Here is a 14,858-nt window from a genome sequence, read left to right as displayed (position 1 = left end):
ATGCTCCGGTTTACCTACTCCCAGAAAAGGGAGGCTTCCAGGCCTTCTGGAGTCAGACGATGATGAAGGCTCAACACCTCCTGCCTTAGGTGCTATTGTGCTTTTGGCACTACCAGCAGATGCACCACCACCACTATCAGTACCAGCTGGCCCCCCCGCCCACGTCCTCTTCCACCATACTTCCTCATGTTTGGAAAAATGTACCAAAAATACCAGCAGATATATGGTACTGTATAAGGAGCGTACAGCTGTATATGGTGTAGGGAAAAATTTAAATCTTCATATATATTTCCGGAGTCACACACAGACGCTCACTCAGTATGGATTTGACCGTGATACAAACAGCAGATATATGGTACTGTATGAAGAGTGTACAGCTGTATACGGTGTAGGGGAAAATTTAAATCTCCTTATTTATTTCCGGAGTCACACACAGATAGTCAGCATGTATTTGTCTGTGATACCAGCCGGTACACGGTAGTGTGTGAGGAGCGTACAGCGCTATACGTTGTGGGAAAAAATGAACGGTCGGTAACTGTGCAGAAAAAAATAAAAGTATTAGTGCTGTGCAAAAAGCAGTCTGCACAGCAGTGTACACACAGCAATACAGCTATCAGGCAGTCTAATAACCAGCGCTGCTGCACACAAGAAAATCCTCCCGTCTCTGCACACTAACTGTACAGCACAATTGCTATCAGCACAAGCACATAAGAACTTCTTATATCTTTACAGCCCTCTCTCCCTACTGATAAACAGCAACCTCTCCATACTGTTAAGATCGGCAGAAATAAAATGGAGGTTGGCGGTCAGGGCTTTTATAGACACTATGTGTTAGGCATCGGGTTCCTGCAGCTGCACAGTGGGAATCCAGAGCCTTGCATCCTGCGGTCTCCCATTCTTCTCCAAACGCTTAGGAGCCTGCACAGCAATCTCGGCGTTGCAGGCGCTCTGCTCAGACCAGCTCTGTAGGACTGGTTGTTGCTGCCACCTCTGGATCAGCAATAGCAGCGCAGGCTGCCCTGCAGCAAGCCACTCCAGTGGCTAAGTCCTCTCATCACGCTACTGGGCATGCTCACGAGACGATCTCCCATTGGAGATCGGAAGTCATGTGCTCAGGTCCTTCTCCTGATCTGATTGGTCCATCCCAGAGATCTGGAAGGTCCCGCACGGCTATAAAAGGTCCGCATGGCTGCTCAGCTATGTGCTAGTGTAGTCTCTAATTGCTAGTGTGTGAATGATGATGGATGCGTGAACCTGCGAATGACTCATTAAGATCCCCTCCCTCTGATATTATGTGTGTGGATAGGGACTTAGCCTTAGAGTCAGCGCCAGTCAGTGGCATGCTACAAGCCACAGTGCTCATCTCCACAGAGCTAGCGTCCGACAGTGCGCCCCTCCTGGGCATTGTCGTATAGCAGCTGAGTCAGTTGCCGCGCTGCGGTCAGCAGCACTTGTGGGCGTCCGCGGTAGCGACGCCGCACGCACGGTAGGTCTAGACGTACACCGACCCTGTGTCTTGGGCCCGAGTCCTGTGACCATATACCGTGCGTGCACACCGCTGAGACCTGTGACGTCAACAGGCTTGGCATTTATGTTTATGCCTTAAGGCGACTCTGTGAATATAACAGAGTACGCCCAGTGCACATCGGGTGACGTTCATCCCGTGTGCGATATACCGCCATATTGTGCATCTGCCATTATATAGCAGCAGTTTAACACCTCTGCACGGTGGACCCTGGGCGGCGAACACACTTTCTATTATTTTATATTTAGTGCGTTCTGCCGTCCCTAACATTACACTAGTGCCAGGGTCTGGCTAGTAATGGCGGACCTGCAGCAGCTACAGCGGTACATTCGGCAGCTGGAGAGCAGGTTGGTGGCTATTGAGAGCTCCACCTCAGCTGCGAATGCTACAGTGGCCGCTGCTCAGGCAGTCGCAGAGGCTGTCCCTCGCGTGTCCACACCCACGCCTATGCCGACAATAACCCGCCTCACGTTGCCCGATAAGTTTTCCGGTGACAGCACCGCCTGCAGGGGTTTCGCGAGCCAGTGCTTTATCCAGCTGGAGGTACTGGCCACGCGATTTCCCACAGGGCGGGCAAAGGTGGGGTTTATTGTTTCTCTCCTATCAGGCAGGGCGTTAGAGTGGGCTACGCCATTCTGGGAGCGTGATGACCCCATGGTTCAGGGCGCTGCTCAGTTCCTCACGGCTCTGAAGCAGGTCTTTTTGGGACCACGGATCACGCACGACACCTCTCTCTAATTATTGGTCCTAACACAGGGGTCTCTCTCGGTCAGCCATTATGCCGTCCGATTCCGGACATTGGCTTCTGAACTGGAGTGGCCTGATAAAGCACTCATCCCGGTTTTTTGGAGAGGGTTAGCGGAGCATGTCAAAGATGCTCTAGCAACCAGAGAGGTCCCCACAAGTTTGGAGGAGTTGATTGCCATCTCCACCCGCATTGATCTCCGGTTTACGGAGCGCGGGCTGGAACGTGCGTGATCCAGACGAAGGGTTAATTTGGCTCCCACCTTCTCCAAGCCACTAAGATTTCCCGCTCAGGAGCTTACACCTTCTGAACCTATGGAGATGCGTCGCGCCGGACGTGGCTTGGGGCCGGCGCGACGCACGCTGTTACCAGTGCCGGTAGTTTGGTCACTCGGCTAGCACGTGTACTCTGCGGTCGAAAAAATGATCGCGTCCAGTGGTCGTAGGTGGTGGTTTAACTAATATGAAAACCTTTTCCCCAAAACCAGTATTCCGAGGGACATTAGATAGCGGTGCTTCCACCTGGGAGGTAGAGGTCACGGTGGACTCCGGGGCAGAAGGAAACTTCATGTCCTCATCCTTTGCCCAAAAGCACGCTATTCCGCTGGTACTACTGCCTCGTCCCTTGACCATCAGGGTGGTTGACGGTGCGCCTTTACCATCCCAAGTTACACATCAGACAGCACCTTTTTCTCAATATCACCGTCTCTCCACGAGACGCTGACCCTGTTCATTTTGCCAGATGGAATCGACCAGGTGCTTCTCGGACTTCCGTGGCTCCATTACCATTCCCCTCATATAGATTGGTCTTCGGGGAGTATACTGGGTTGGAGCAAGGACTGTGAGGGAAGGTGCATGAGGGGCAGTGTTTAAGTAGCATCCACGGAGGTGCCCGCAGATCTTTCCGCGCTCCCTGGACACTACCGGCAGTACGCGGATGTCTTCTCCAAAAAATCAGCGGAGACGCTTCCGCCGCACCATCCTTACGATTGCCCGATAGACCTATTACCCGGTGCGGAGCCTCCTAGAGGCCGCGTGTACCCTCTATCTCTCCCGGAGACAGAGGCCATGTCACAATATATCCAGGAGAACCTGGCAAGAGGGTTTATCAGAAAATCGGTGTCGCCGGCTGGTGCAGGGTTCTTCTTTGTGCAGAAGAAGAGTGGGGAGTTGCGCCCCTGCATTGACTACAGAGGTCTCAACGCCATTACCGTAAAAAACAAATACCCTCTTCCTTTGATCTCTGAGTTGTTTGACAGGTTGCAAGGGGCCCGGATTTTCACGAAATTAGATCTACGGGGCGTACATCCTGATCCACATACGCGAAGGAGACGAGTGGAAGACAGCCTTTAATACCAGGGATGGCCACTATGAGTACCTGGCCATGCCCTTCGGCCTCTGTAATGCGCTTGCTGTCTTCCAGGACTTCATTATGACGTCTTTCGCGATATGCTTTCCACCTCGGTGGTGGTCAATCTGGATGACATTCTCATCTTTTCTCCAGATTTGACCTCTCACCGGAGAGACGTCTGCAAGGTCTTCGACCATTTGCAGGCGAATTCTCTCTTCGCCAAGCTGGAGAAGTGCCAGTTTGAGCAGGAGTCCTTGCCGTTCCTGGGCTATAACATCTCAGCCCAGGGGTTGGCTATGGATCCTGCCAAATTGCAAGCGGTACTGGACTGGCAGGAGCCCCATTCTCTAAAAGCGGTGCAGCGCTTTTTGGGGTTCGTTAACTATTACCGCCAGTTCATTCCCCACTTCTCCACACTGGTAGCTCCTTTGGTCGCTTTCACCAAGAAAGGAGCCAATCCAAAGGTTTGGTCAGACAAGGTCTCCACGGCCTTTTCGTCCCTGAAAACCCATTTTGCTGGCGCTCCCATCCTCCACCGTCCCGATGTGGATAAACCCTTTATCCTAGAGGTAGATGCCTCATCCGTTGGTGCAGAAGTAGTCCTTTTCCAGAAGGATGCTCAAGGTCGGAAGCATCCCGGCTTCTTCTTCTCAAAGACCTTCTCACCGGCGGAGAGAAACTACTCCATCGGGGACAGGGAGTTGCTAGCCATGAAATTGGCCTTTTCTGAGTGGAGACATCTCCTGGAGGGAACCCAGTTTCCCTTCCAGGTGTACACGGACCATAAAAACCTGGTCTATTTGCAAATGGCCCAGCGTTTGAACTCTCGTCAAGCTAGGTGGTCGCTCTTCTTCTCCCGCTTCACCTTGCATTACCTGTCTGGAGAGAAGAACGTCCGTGCGGATGCTCTTTCTCGCTCGGTGGTCTCAGCGGAGGAAGGAGGCTGAGCCTCGGCTAATTGTCCCCACGGAGAGCCTGAGGACCGTGGCTCTGGTCGCTCTTGAGGAAGTTCCGCCGGGCAAGACCTTTGTCCCTCCTCGTCTGCAGCCGGAGGTCCTCGCGTGGGCACAAGCGTCCAGGGTGGGTGGTCACTTTGGCATAAGCGGACCACAGAACTCCTGACAAGGTCTTATTGGTGGCCGCACATGGCTCGGGACACTAAAGAGTACATTCAAGCATGCGTCTCTTGTGCTCGGAACAGGTCCTCTAGGCAGAGGCCAGCTGGGTTACTGTATCCCTTGCCGGTGGCAGACAGACCCTGGGAGATGGTCGGCATGGACTTTGTGGTCGGCCTGCCCAAATCTGGTGGCAGCTCGGTCATCTGGGTGGTCACCGATCATTTCTCTAAAATGATGCATCTGGTGCCACTCGCGCGACTGCCTTCCGCTCGTGGTCTCGCCGCACTGTTCATAAAGCACGTATTTCGTTTGCACTGTATGCCAGACAAAATAGTCAGTGACCGAGGTCCCCAGTTTGCATCTCGATTTTGGAGGGAGCTCTGCAGTCTACTCAGTATCGAGCTCAATTTGTCCTCCGCATATCATCCCAAGACGAACGGGTTGGTTGAGAGAGCCAATCAAACTGTGGTCACATACCTGCGACATTTTGTCTCTGCCAGGCAGGATGACTAGGCATCCTTACTACCGTGGGCTGAATTTGCCCTGAATAACGCAGTGGCTGAATCCTCTGGTCAGACACCATGCCTTCTCAATTACGGCCAGCATCCGCACGTCCCTGTTCCGATGCCAGTGTCTTCCACTGATTCCAGGGTGGCAGACAGGGCAGTGGAGGCTCGCGACATTTGGGATCGCACCCAGGATGCTATTCGAGCCTCTAAAGAGAGAATGAGAGTGTCAGCCGACACACATTGGTGCCCCGCTCCAACGTTTGCCCCTGGCGACTTGGTGTGGCTCTCTGCGCGTAATATCAAGCTGCGGGTCAAGTCCTCCAAGTTCGCTCCGCGATACATTGGTCCCTTCAAGGTCCTCGAGCGCATCAGCTCAGTGGTCTACCGTCTGGCTCTTCCACCACACTTGGCCATCTCTGACGTCTTCCACGTGTCCCTTCTCAAGCCTGTTCACATGGCTCGGTTTTCCGAGTCATCTGCCGGGACATCAGACCTGTCCTCGGATGAGTTTGAGGTCAACACCATTGAGGGACGCAGGATTGTGCATGGCAAAAAAATTTATTTGGTGGACTGGAAGGGTCATGGTCCGGAGGCCTGGACCTGGGAGCCAGTGGGCAACATCCATGCCCCGCTCCTGATCGCGGCTTTTGAGCGTGCCAAGGATCAGAGGGGAGAGGTCCAATGTTAGGCGTCAGGTTCCTGCAGCTGCACAGCGGCAATCCAGAGCCTTGCATCCTGCTGTCTCCTATTCTTCTCCGACCGCTCAGGAGCCTGCACAGCAATCTCAGCGTCGCAGGCGCTCTGCTCAGACCAGCTCTGTAGGACTGGTTGCTGCTGCCACCTCTGGGTCAGCAATAGCAGCACAGGCTGCCCTGCAGCAAGCCACTCCAGTGGCTAAGTCCTCTCGTCACGCTACTGGGCATGCTCACGAGACGATCTCCCATTGGAGATCGAGAGTCACGTGCTCAGGTCTTTCTCCTGATCTGATTGGTCCATCCCAGAGATCTGGAAGGTCCCGCACGGCTATAAAAGGTCCGCATGGCCGCTCAGCCATGCGCTAGTGTAGTCTCTAATTGCTACTGTGTGAATGATGATGGATGCGTGAACCTGCGAATGACTCATTAAGATCCCCTCCAACTGATATTACGTGTGTGGATAGGGACTTAGCCTTAGAGTCAGCGCCAGTCAGTGGCATGCTACAAGCAACAGTCCTCATCTCCACAGAGCTAGCGTCCGACAGTGCGCCCCTCCTGGGCTTTGTCGTATAGCGGCTGAGTCAGTTGCCACGCTGCGGTCAGCAGCACTTGTGGGCGTCCGCGGTAGCGACGCTGCACGCACGGTAGGTCTAGAAGGACACCGACCCTGTGTCTGAGGCCCGAGTCCTGTGACCATATACCATGCATGCACACCGCTGAGACCTGTGACGTCAACAGGCTCGGCATTTATGTTTATGCCTTAAGGCGACTCTGTGAATATAACAGAGTACTCCCAGTGCACACCGGGTGACGTTCAACCTGTGCGATATACCGTCATATTGTGCATCTGCCATTATATAGCAGCAGTTTAACACCTCTGCACGGTGGACCCCGGGCGGCGAACGCACTTTCTATTATTTTATATTTAGTGCGTTCCGCCGTCCCTAACATTATGACGCCCCCCAAAACAAGCCAATCACTGCAATGCCCTTCTCTACGATGGTGGTGGACGCTGCACGTCATCTCGTTGCCCACAGTGTATGTCCTTGCTCATTGGCTGAAAAAAAAAGGAACCTGCAAGCATTCTGGGAAATCTGACTTTGGCGCTCGTTTTGCCGACCGCATGGCCGACTTCACGCTATGGTCGGGTTTCGGTTGGCGAAACCCGACTTTGGCATAAGTCGGCGACTTATGTATCTGGCCGACATGTTTCGCTCAACTCTAGTAAGGAAGACTGAAAAACTACCACCTTTGAACAAGAAACATAAGAGAAAACATCAAGACTGGGCCAAGAAATATCTGATTTTTCTAAGGTTTTATGGACTGATGAAATGAGAGTGACTGTTGATGGGCCAGATGGATGGGCCCGAGGCTGGATCAGTAAAGGGCAGAGAGCTCCACTCCGACTCAGATGCCAGCAAGGTGGAGGTGGGGTACTGGTATGGGCTGGTATCATCAAAGATGAACTTGTGGGACCTTTTCGGGTTGAGGATGGAGTTAAGCTCAACTCCCAGACCTACTGCCAGTTTCTGGAAGACACCTTCTTCAAGCAGTGGTACAGGAAGAAGTCGGTATCGTTCAAGAAAAACATGATTTTCATGCAGGACGATGCTCCATCACATGCATCCAAATACTCCACAGCGTGGCTGGCCAGTAAAGGTCTAAAAGAAGACAAAATAATGACATGACCCCTTTTTCACCTGATCTAAACCCCATAGAGAACCTGTGATCCCTCATAAAATGTGAGATCTACAGGGAGGGAAAACAGTACACCTCTTGGAACAGTATCTGGGAGGCTGTGGTGGCTGCTGCACGCAATGTTGATCGTAAACAGATCAAGCAACTGACAGAATCTATGGACAGAAGGCTTTTGAGTGTAATCGTAAAGAAAGGTGGCTATATTGGTCACTGATTTTTTTTGTTTTTGAATGTCAGAAATGTTTATTTCTAAATTTTGTGCAATATTGGTTTACCTGCTGAAAATAAACAAGTGAGATGGGTATATATTTGATTTTTATTAAGTTGCCTAATAAAACAGCACCGTAATAGTTACCTGCACAAACAGATATCCTCCTAAGATAGCCATATCGAAAAAAAACACTCCAACTTCCAAAAAATATTAAGCTTTGATATTTGAGTCTTTTGGGTTGACTGAGAACATAGTTGTTGTTCAATAATAAAAAGCATCCTCTCAAATACAACTTGACCAATAATTCAGCACACAGTGTAGTATGACTGTTTTAATTTTAATGAAAGACGACAAGAATGACAAGAGGTTGTCCAAGTAGTGGAAAACCCCTTTAAGAAAAAACAATTTTCGGTTAAAACATTTCTAACATTCTGAACATGAAAAAGTTTTCTCCCCTGTGTGACTTCTCTGATGTTTACTAAGAGTTGATTTCCATGTAAAACATTTCTCACATTAAGATCATGAAAAACGCTTCTCTCCTGTGACTGCTCTGGTGACTAAAAAGATATAATTTCTTAGCAAAACATTTTTCACATTCTTAACAGGAAAAAGGCTACTATACAGTGTGTATTTTCTGGTGGCGTTTAAGATGCGATTTCTGGTTGAAACATTTCCCACATTCTGAACATGAAAAAGGCTTCTCCCCTGTGTGAGTTCTCTGGTGCTTACACAAAACTGATTTCTGAGTAAAACACTTCCCACATTCTGAACATGAAAAAGGCTTCTCCCCTGTGTGAGTTCTCTGGTGACTAAGAAGATATGATATATTCAAAAAACATTTCCCACATTCTGAACATGAAAAAGGCTTTTCCCCTGTGTGGGTTCTCTTGTGCTTACCCAAATCTGATTTCTGGTTAAAACATTTCCCACATTCTGAACAGGAAAAAGGCTTCTCCCCTGTGTGAATTCTCTGGTGCTTGACATAGTTTGATTTCTGTGTAAAATATTTCCCACATTCTGAGCAGAAAAAAGGCTTCTCCCCTGTGTGAATTCTCTGGTGCTTAACATAGTTTGATTTTTGTGTAAAATATTTCCCACATTCTGAGCAAGAATAAGGCTTCTCCCCTGTGTGAATTCTCTGGTGCTTAACATAGTTTGATTTCTGTATAAAATATTTCCCACATTCTGAGCAGGAAAAAGGCTTTTCCCCTGTGTGGGTTCTGTGGTGGTTAACCAAATCTGATTTCTGGTTAAAACATTTCTCACATTCTGAACATGAAAATGGCTTCTTCCCTGTGTGAGTTCTTTGGTGTGCAGTAAGATTCCATTTCAGGTTAAAACATTTCCCACATTCTGAACAGGAAAAAGGCTTCTCCCCTGTGTGAATTCTCTGGTGCTTAACATAATTTGATTTCTGTGTAAAATATTTCCCACATTCTGAACATTTAAATGACTTCTCCCCTGTGTGATTTCTCTGGTGTCTAACAAGATCTGATTTCCGGTTAAACCATTTCTCGCACTTGGAACAAGAAAATGTATTCTCCACTGTTTGAATTTTTTTATGTTTAACAAAAGACTTTTCAAAGGGAAAATGATTTCCATGTTCTGAATGTGAAAATAGCTTTCTTGCTTTAGAAGCATTTTGCTTTTTAATGCTTATTTTGCAGCTTTGATTTTCCTTAGTAGTTGGTAATGAATTACAAGACGGGACCTGTTTCATAGGAACAGATAACAAATCTTTGCTGTGAAGGGATGATAAATCTGGAGTAATGGCATTCTCTTCAGTAATATCCTGTGGAATTTCAAGATCATCTGATTTAAAAATTGAAGATGTAAGCTGTCGCTTTGATCTCCTAGTACAGTGATCTGGAAAGAAAAAATGATTTTTGAATAAAAAGTCTTTGAATTTTATGTTTAACATTTATAGCTAAACAGTTAGTAAAAATGGCAAGTTATAAAAAATTATTGAATTATTCCCATAGACAATGACAGTTCACAGTGTAATAGAAACCCAATTTGGGGGGGGAAATGAGGGCGAGTCTTATAATGTGTATATAACTTGCAGGTACCGTTGCTGCAGGCCGCTGGGATGAGGGGGCTCTGTTGACATTTTGTGAAAGGCCAGAGCCCCCCATAGTTCCGTGGTTTCCTGTGCTGTGGGCTCCTGGAAAATGGTCGCCGGGGGCAGCAGATGGAGATCTCGGCACCAAGATCTCGGGAGATTGAGATCTCAGCGCTGAAATCTTATCTCCCGAGATCTTGGTGCCGAGATATCCATATGCGCATGTGCTGCCCTGTCTGCCATGTTCCCGGAGTCCATTGCACAGGAAACCACGGAACTGCGGGGGGCTCTGGCCTTTCACAAAATGTCGGCAGAGCTCCCGCAGCACGAAGCCCCCCCACAGCACGGAGCACCCCCAGTAGCACGGAGCACTCTGCAGCACGGAGCACCCCCCCCGTAGCACGGAGCACCCCCCGCAGCACGGAACCCCCCTCATCCCAGCCTGCGACCTGCAGCATCACCCCACTCCTGCCTCCTTCAGCAGCGATCCTGGGACCCCGCTTCACCACAGCCACCACCCCTGGTAAACACCGGTGGTCGGCGCTCAAAGCACAGCAGTAAATCTGCTACATATGGGCTCATCACCCATATGTAGCAGAGCCGATCAGGTTGTGAATGCTTCTAGCCTCCTGTGGAGGCTATTGATGCATGCTAAAAGTAAAAAAAATATTTAAAAATAAAAAAAAATAAAAACCTAGAAGTTCAAATCACCCCCCTTTCGCCCCAATCAAAATAAAACAATAAAAAAATCCCACATACACATATTAGGTATTGCAGCGTTCAGAATTGCCCGATCAATAAAAAAAAAAAAAAAAAAAGAATTAACCCGATCGCTAAACGGCGTAGCGAGAAAAAAATTCAAAACGCCAGAATTACGTTTTTTGGTTGCCGCGACATTGCATTAAAATGCAATAATGGGCGATCAAAAGACCGCATCTGCACAAATGTGGCATCATTAAAAACGTCAGCCTGTTACGCAAAAAATAAGCACTCACCCGACCCCAGATCACGAAAAATGGTGACGCTATGGGTTTTTTTTTTAGCAAACTTTGGAATTTTTTTTTCACCACTTAGATAAAAGAGAGAATAGACATGTTTGGTGTCTATGAACTCGTAATGATCTGGAGAATCATAATGACAGGTTAGATTTAGCAACCAGTGAACCTAGCAAAAAAGCCAAGCAAAAAACAAGTGTGGGATTGCACTTTTTTTGCAATTTTACCGCACTTGGAATTTTTTTCCCGTTTTCGAGTACATGACATTGTAAAACCAATGGTGTAGTTTAAAAGTACAACTTGTCCCGCAAAAAATAAGCCCTATTGATGGAAAAATAAAAAAGTTATGGTTCTGGAAAGAAGGGGAGCAAAAAACGAAAACAAAAAAAATTGAAAAAAGCTCCGGGAGTGAAGGGGTTAAAGACTACCAGGGAGTTACAGACTCACAAAAGTGAGGCACGCCGATCCCACCACAATCAAACTATCATACAGAATGAGCTCATAAATAAAGACACTGAATAGAAAAAACATGTTACAATGTTGTTGGGGATGTATGTATGAGGAGAGAACTCCAACACTAAATCAGAGTTGCACACATTTATAGTGGATCATTGGAGCCACTATGAGTTCTGACCAGAAGAGTAGAGAAAATATTAGTTCTCCCCACTATATGAGAGATTGTGCATTAACCTGAATTACTTAGGATTGAAAACATAATGGAATTTATGACAAATTTATGACATGGTATACTAATAGATCACAGACTGAATATGAGTCAATAGTGTGATGCAGCAGCAAAAGCAAATGCAATTCTAGGATGTATTAACAGAAGCATACAGTCTAGATCACGTGAAGTCATTATTTTCCTCTACTCCTCTTTGTTCAGACCTCATCTGGAATACTGTGTCCAGTTTTGGGCGCCACATTTTAAAAAAGACATCAACAAACTGGAGCAAGTTCAGAAAAGAGCGTCCAGAATGGTGACCAATCTGCAAAACCTGTCTTATGAGGAAAGGTTGCAGGATTTGGGAATGTTTAGCTTGCAGAAGAGAAGACAGAGAGGAGACTTAATAGCTGTCTACAAATATCTCAAGGGCTGTCACATTGTAGAAGGAGCATCTTTATTCTCATTTGCACAAGGAAAGACTAGAAGCAATGGGATGAAACTGAATGGGAGGAGACACAGATTAGATATTAGAAAAACTTTTTGACAGTTAGAGTGATCAATGAGTGGAACAGGCTGCCACGAGAGGTGGTAAGTTCTCCTTCAATAGAAGTCTTCAAACAGAGGTTGGACAGACATCTGTCAGGGATGATTTAGCAAATCCTGCTTTGAGCAGGGGGTTGTGTTGTGAACACCTTTGACCTGGCTTTTGAGTGTGGGCTCCCTCTAGTGGTTGCTGCTGGTAATGGAGCTGGTCTGGCTGACAGAAGTCAATCACCTGAAGATGATGATTGGAGGTCAGGTGTTACAGACTGGAGAGATTTAAGTGGGCAACCTTCCCTTAGTTGTTGCCGGTTATTTGGTTTGCTTCCTGAGCATTTTGGAAGTCTGCTTGCCTCCTGCTCCGTCCTGCATCTTTCAGATAAGATATTTTTCTGCTTGAATCTTTTTTGCATTTTGATTCATTTGTGCTGTTCTCTGATTTTTGCTCAGCTGGTGTGAGTTCAGCCAGGTTCCCTGTTGGGACCTGTGCTGGACTCTGTTTCATATGCTACAGCTTGTGTCAGTCTTTTCTGTATCTCTAATCCCCTGTTATATCAGTATCTTTGCTTAGTGTCCAGTTCACACCAGAGTTCTGATTTAGTGGGGGAGAGGTTGTGTGGCCTCAGTATTTTTGCATATCAGACGTGTTGGATTTTTCTTAGGGTTTTTTGCGTGATTGCAGACAGTATCCTTTTCTGTCCTATCTAGACAGTTTGGGCCCCATCATTTGCTTACTTTATTTTCTGCCTGTGTTTGTGCCTCATCGGCAATATATGTTCGGGGGCTATCTATTCCTTTGGGGTTCTACTCCGGGGCAGTTTAGCTCTCCCATTTCTCTCTTTAGGCTTACTTAATTCTTTGGCTGTGCCGAGGTGTCTAGGGCATCGTAGGTACGTCCCACGGCTAATTCTAGTTGTGTTGTCAGCTTAGGGGTCTGCAATCCGCTAAGCTACCAACCTCTCTGGTTATCTGGTTACCTAGCCTATTCACCTGCTATCCTCCTCGGTTACCTATTCATAACAGGGTTGGACCAGATGGCCCAGGAGGTCTCTTCCAACTCTATGATTCTATGTAGTGATTCCATGGAACCAATGCTTGAGTCATGCCAACACACCTCCTGCATTTGTGAATAAGTTTATAATACAGCCATCAGCCATTCACAGCTTAAAGATATATAATGGCACAGGTGTAATGTTTTTATATAGTTTATTACAATTCTCTATGAAGTTAGTTTTAAAAGAAATTGAAAAGTCAGGATAAAGGGAAACTCTTATTGTACAGAAATTCACACTTGGCCTCGACTGCACATTTATGGTTATTGATCATAAAACCAAAGTTTGGCCAGAAAGACTGGACCTGAGCACATTCAGCAGCACAATAAAAAAAACAAACAGAAGGTAAATTCATCCAGCAAGATATCAGAGCTCTAGGAAAATTTGTCACAGACCTGGATCATGAACTCACTGTGCCAAGAGCCCGGCTTACCCAGGAGGGGTGTGGTCTAGTGGCTACTTGGTTTTCACTAGAGATCCTGATAGTGGAGTTAGGGTTGCATGCAGATAGCCGCCTGGTACCATTCCTGTGTAGTCCCAGGTACTGCAGCAGCTGACCCCAAGAGAAACGGTCAAAGTTATGAGCTCAGAGTAAGTGGCAGGACAGGATTCAATACTCGTAGATCAGATAACAGAGCCGATGCAGACGGTATGGATTCTAGATCACCAGTCAGGATGAACACTGATCCTTGTTCAGACAGTGCAGATTCTGGAACATTCTCCAGTACAGACACTGTTGCTAGTTCAGATAAAGCTATTGGGAAAATGTTCCGATTCAGACAACACGGGTTTCAAGAACAGGTTCAGTTTCAGACAACATGGGTTTCAGGAACAGTTTCTGGTTCGGACAACACAGGTTTCAGGAATAGGTTCAGCATCAGACAATATGGGACTCAAGGACAGGGACCTGACAACATACTACTTGCACTCACACCAAGTAGGGAAAATACAAGAGTTGCTCAGGCACCTCCCTACTGTGGAGGGAGCTTTACATACACTACTGTTAAAAAGTTTAGGGTCACTTAGAAATTTCCTTATTTTTGAAAGAAAAGCAGTTTTTTCCAATGAAGCTAATATTAAATGATTCAGAAATACACTCTATACATTGTTAATGTGGTAAATGACTATTCTAGCTTCAAACGTCTGGTTTGTAATGCAATACCTTCATAGGTGTATAGAGGCCCATTTCCAACAACCATCACTCCAGTGTTCTTATGGCACTTTGTGTTTGTTAACTGTGTAAGAAGGCTAATGGATGGTAGGAATACCCTTGAAAACCCTTGTGCAAGTATGTTAGCACAGCTGAAAACAGTTTGGCTGATTAGAAAAGCTATAAACCTGACCTTCCTTTGAGCTAGTTGAGAATCTGGAGCATTACATTTGTTGGTTCCATTAAACTCTCAAAATGGCCAGAAAAAAAGAACTTTCATGTGAAACTCGACAGTCTATTCTTGTTCTTAGAAATGAATGAAGTCTATTCAAGAAATTGCCAAGAAACTGAAGATTTCCTACAATGATGTGTACTACTCCCTACAGAGGAGAGCACAAACAGGCTCAAACCAGAGTAGAAAGAGAAGTGGTAGGCCCCGCTGCACAACTGAGCAACAAGACAAGTACATTAGAGTCTGTAGTTTGAGAAATCGACGCCTCACAGGTGCGCAACTGACAGCTTCATTAAATAGTACAAGCAA

At 47.1% G+C, this 14,858-nt stretch overlaps 1 protein-coding gene across 4 annotated transcripts in view; it reads right to left on the bottom strand.

Annotated features, from left to right (window-relative positions):
- LOC141047240 (uncharacterized) overlaps positions 1-14,858 on the bottom strand; it is a 640,258-nt gene that overhangs the window by 137,690 nt on the left and 487,710 nt on the right. For 3 of the 4 annotated variants that reach the window (XM_073542228.1, XM_073542226.1, XM_073542227.1), the window contains one exon: positions 8,173-9,717. In XM_073542228.1, the coding sequence (XP_073398329.1) occupies positions 8,468-9,717 (1,250 nt within the window). In that variant the 3' untranslated portion in view covers positions 8,173-8,467. Of the gene's footprint in view, positions 1-8,172; positions 9,718-14,858 lie in introns of those variants that run through there. The other variant, XM_073542229.1, reaches the window with a different exon arrangement.

The sequence above is a fragment of the Dendrobates tinctorius genome, unplaced genomic scaffold (assembly GCF_039654945.1).
Source record: "Dendrobates tinctorius isolate UK_male_01 unplaced genomic scaffold, ASM3965494v1 ptg000126l, whole genome shotgun sequence".
In the NCBI taxonomy this organism is placed as follows: Eukaryota; Metazoa; Chordata; class Amphibia; order Anura; family Dendrobatidae; genus Dendrobates; species Dendrobates tinctorius.
This window is presented reverse-complemented; position numbering and strand designations above follow the sequence as displayed.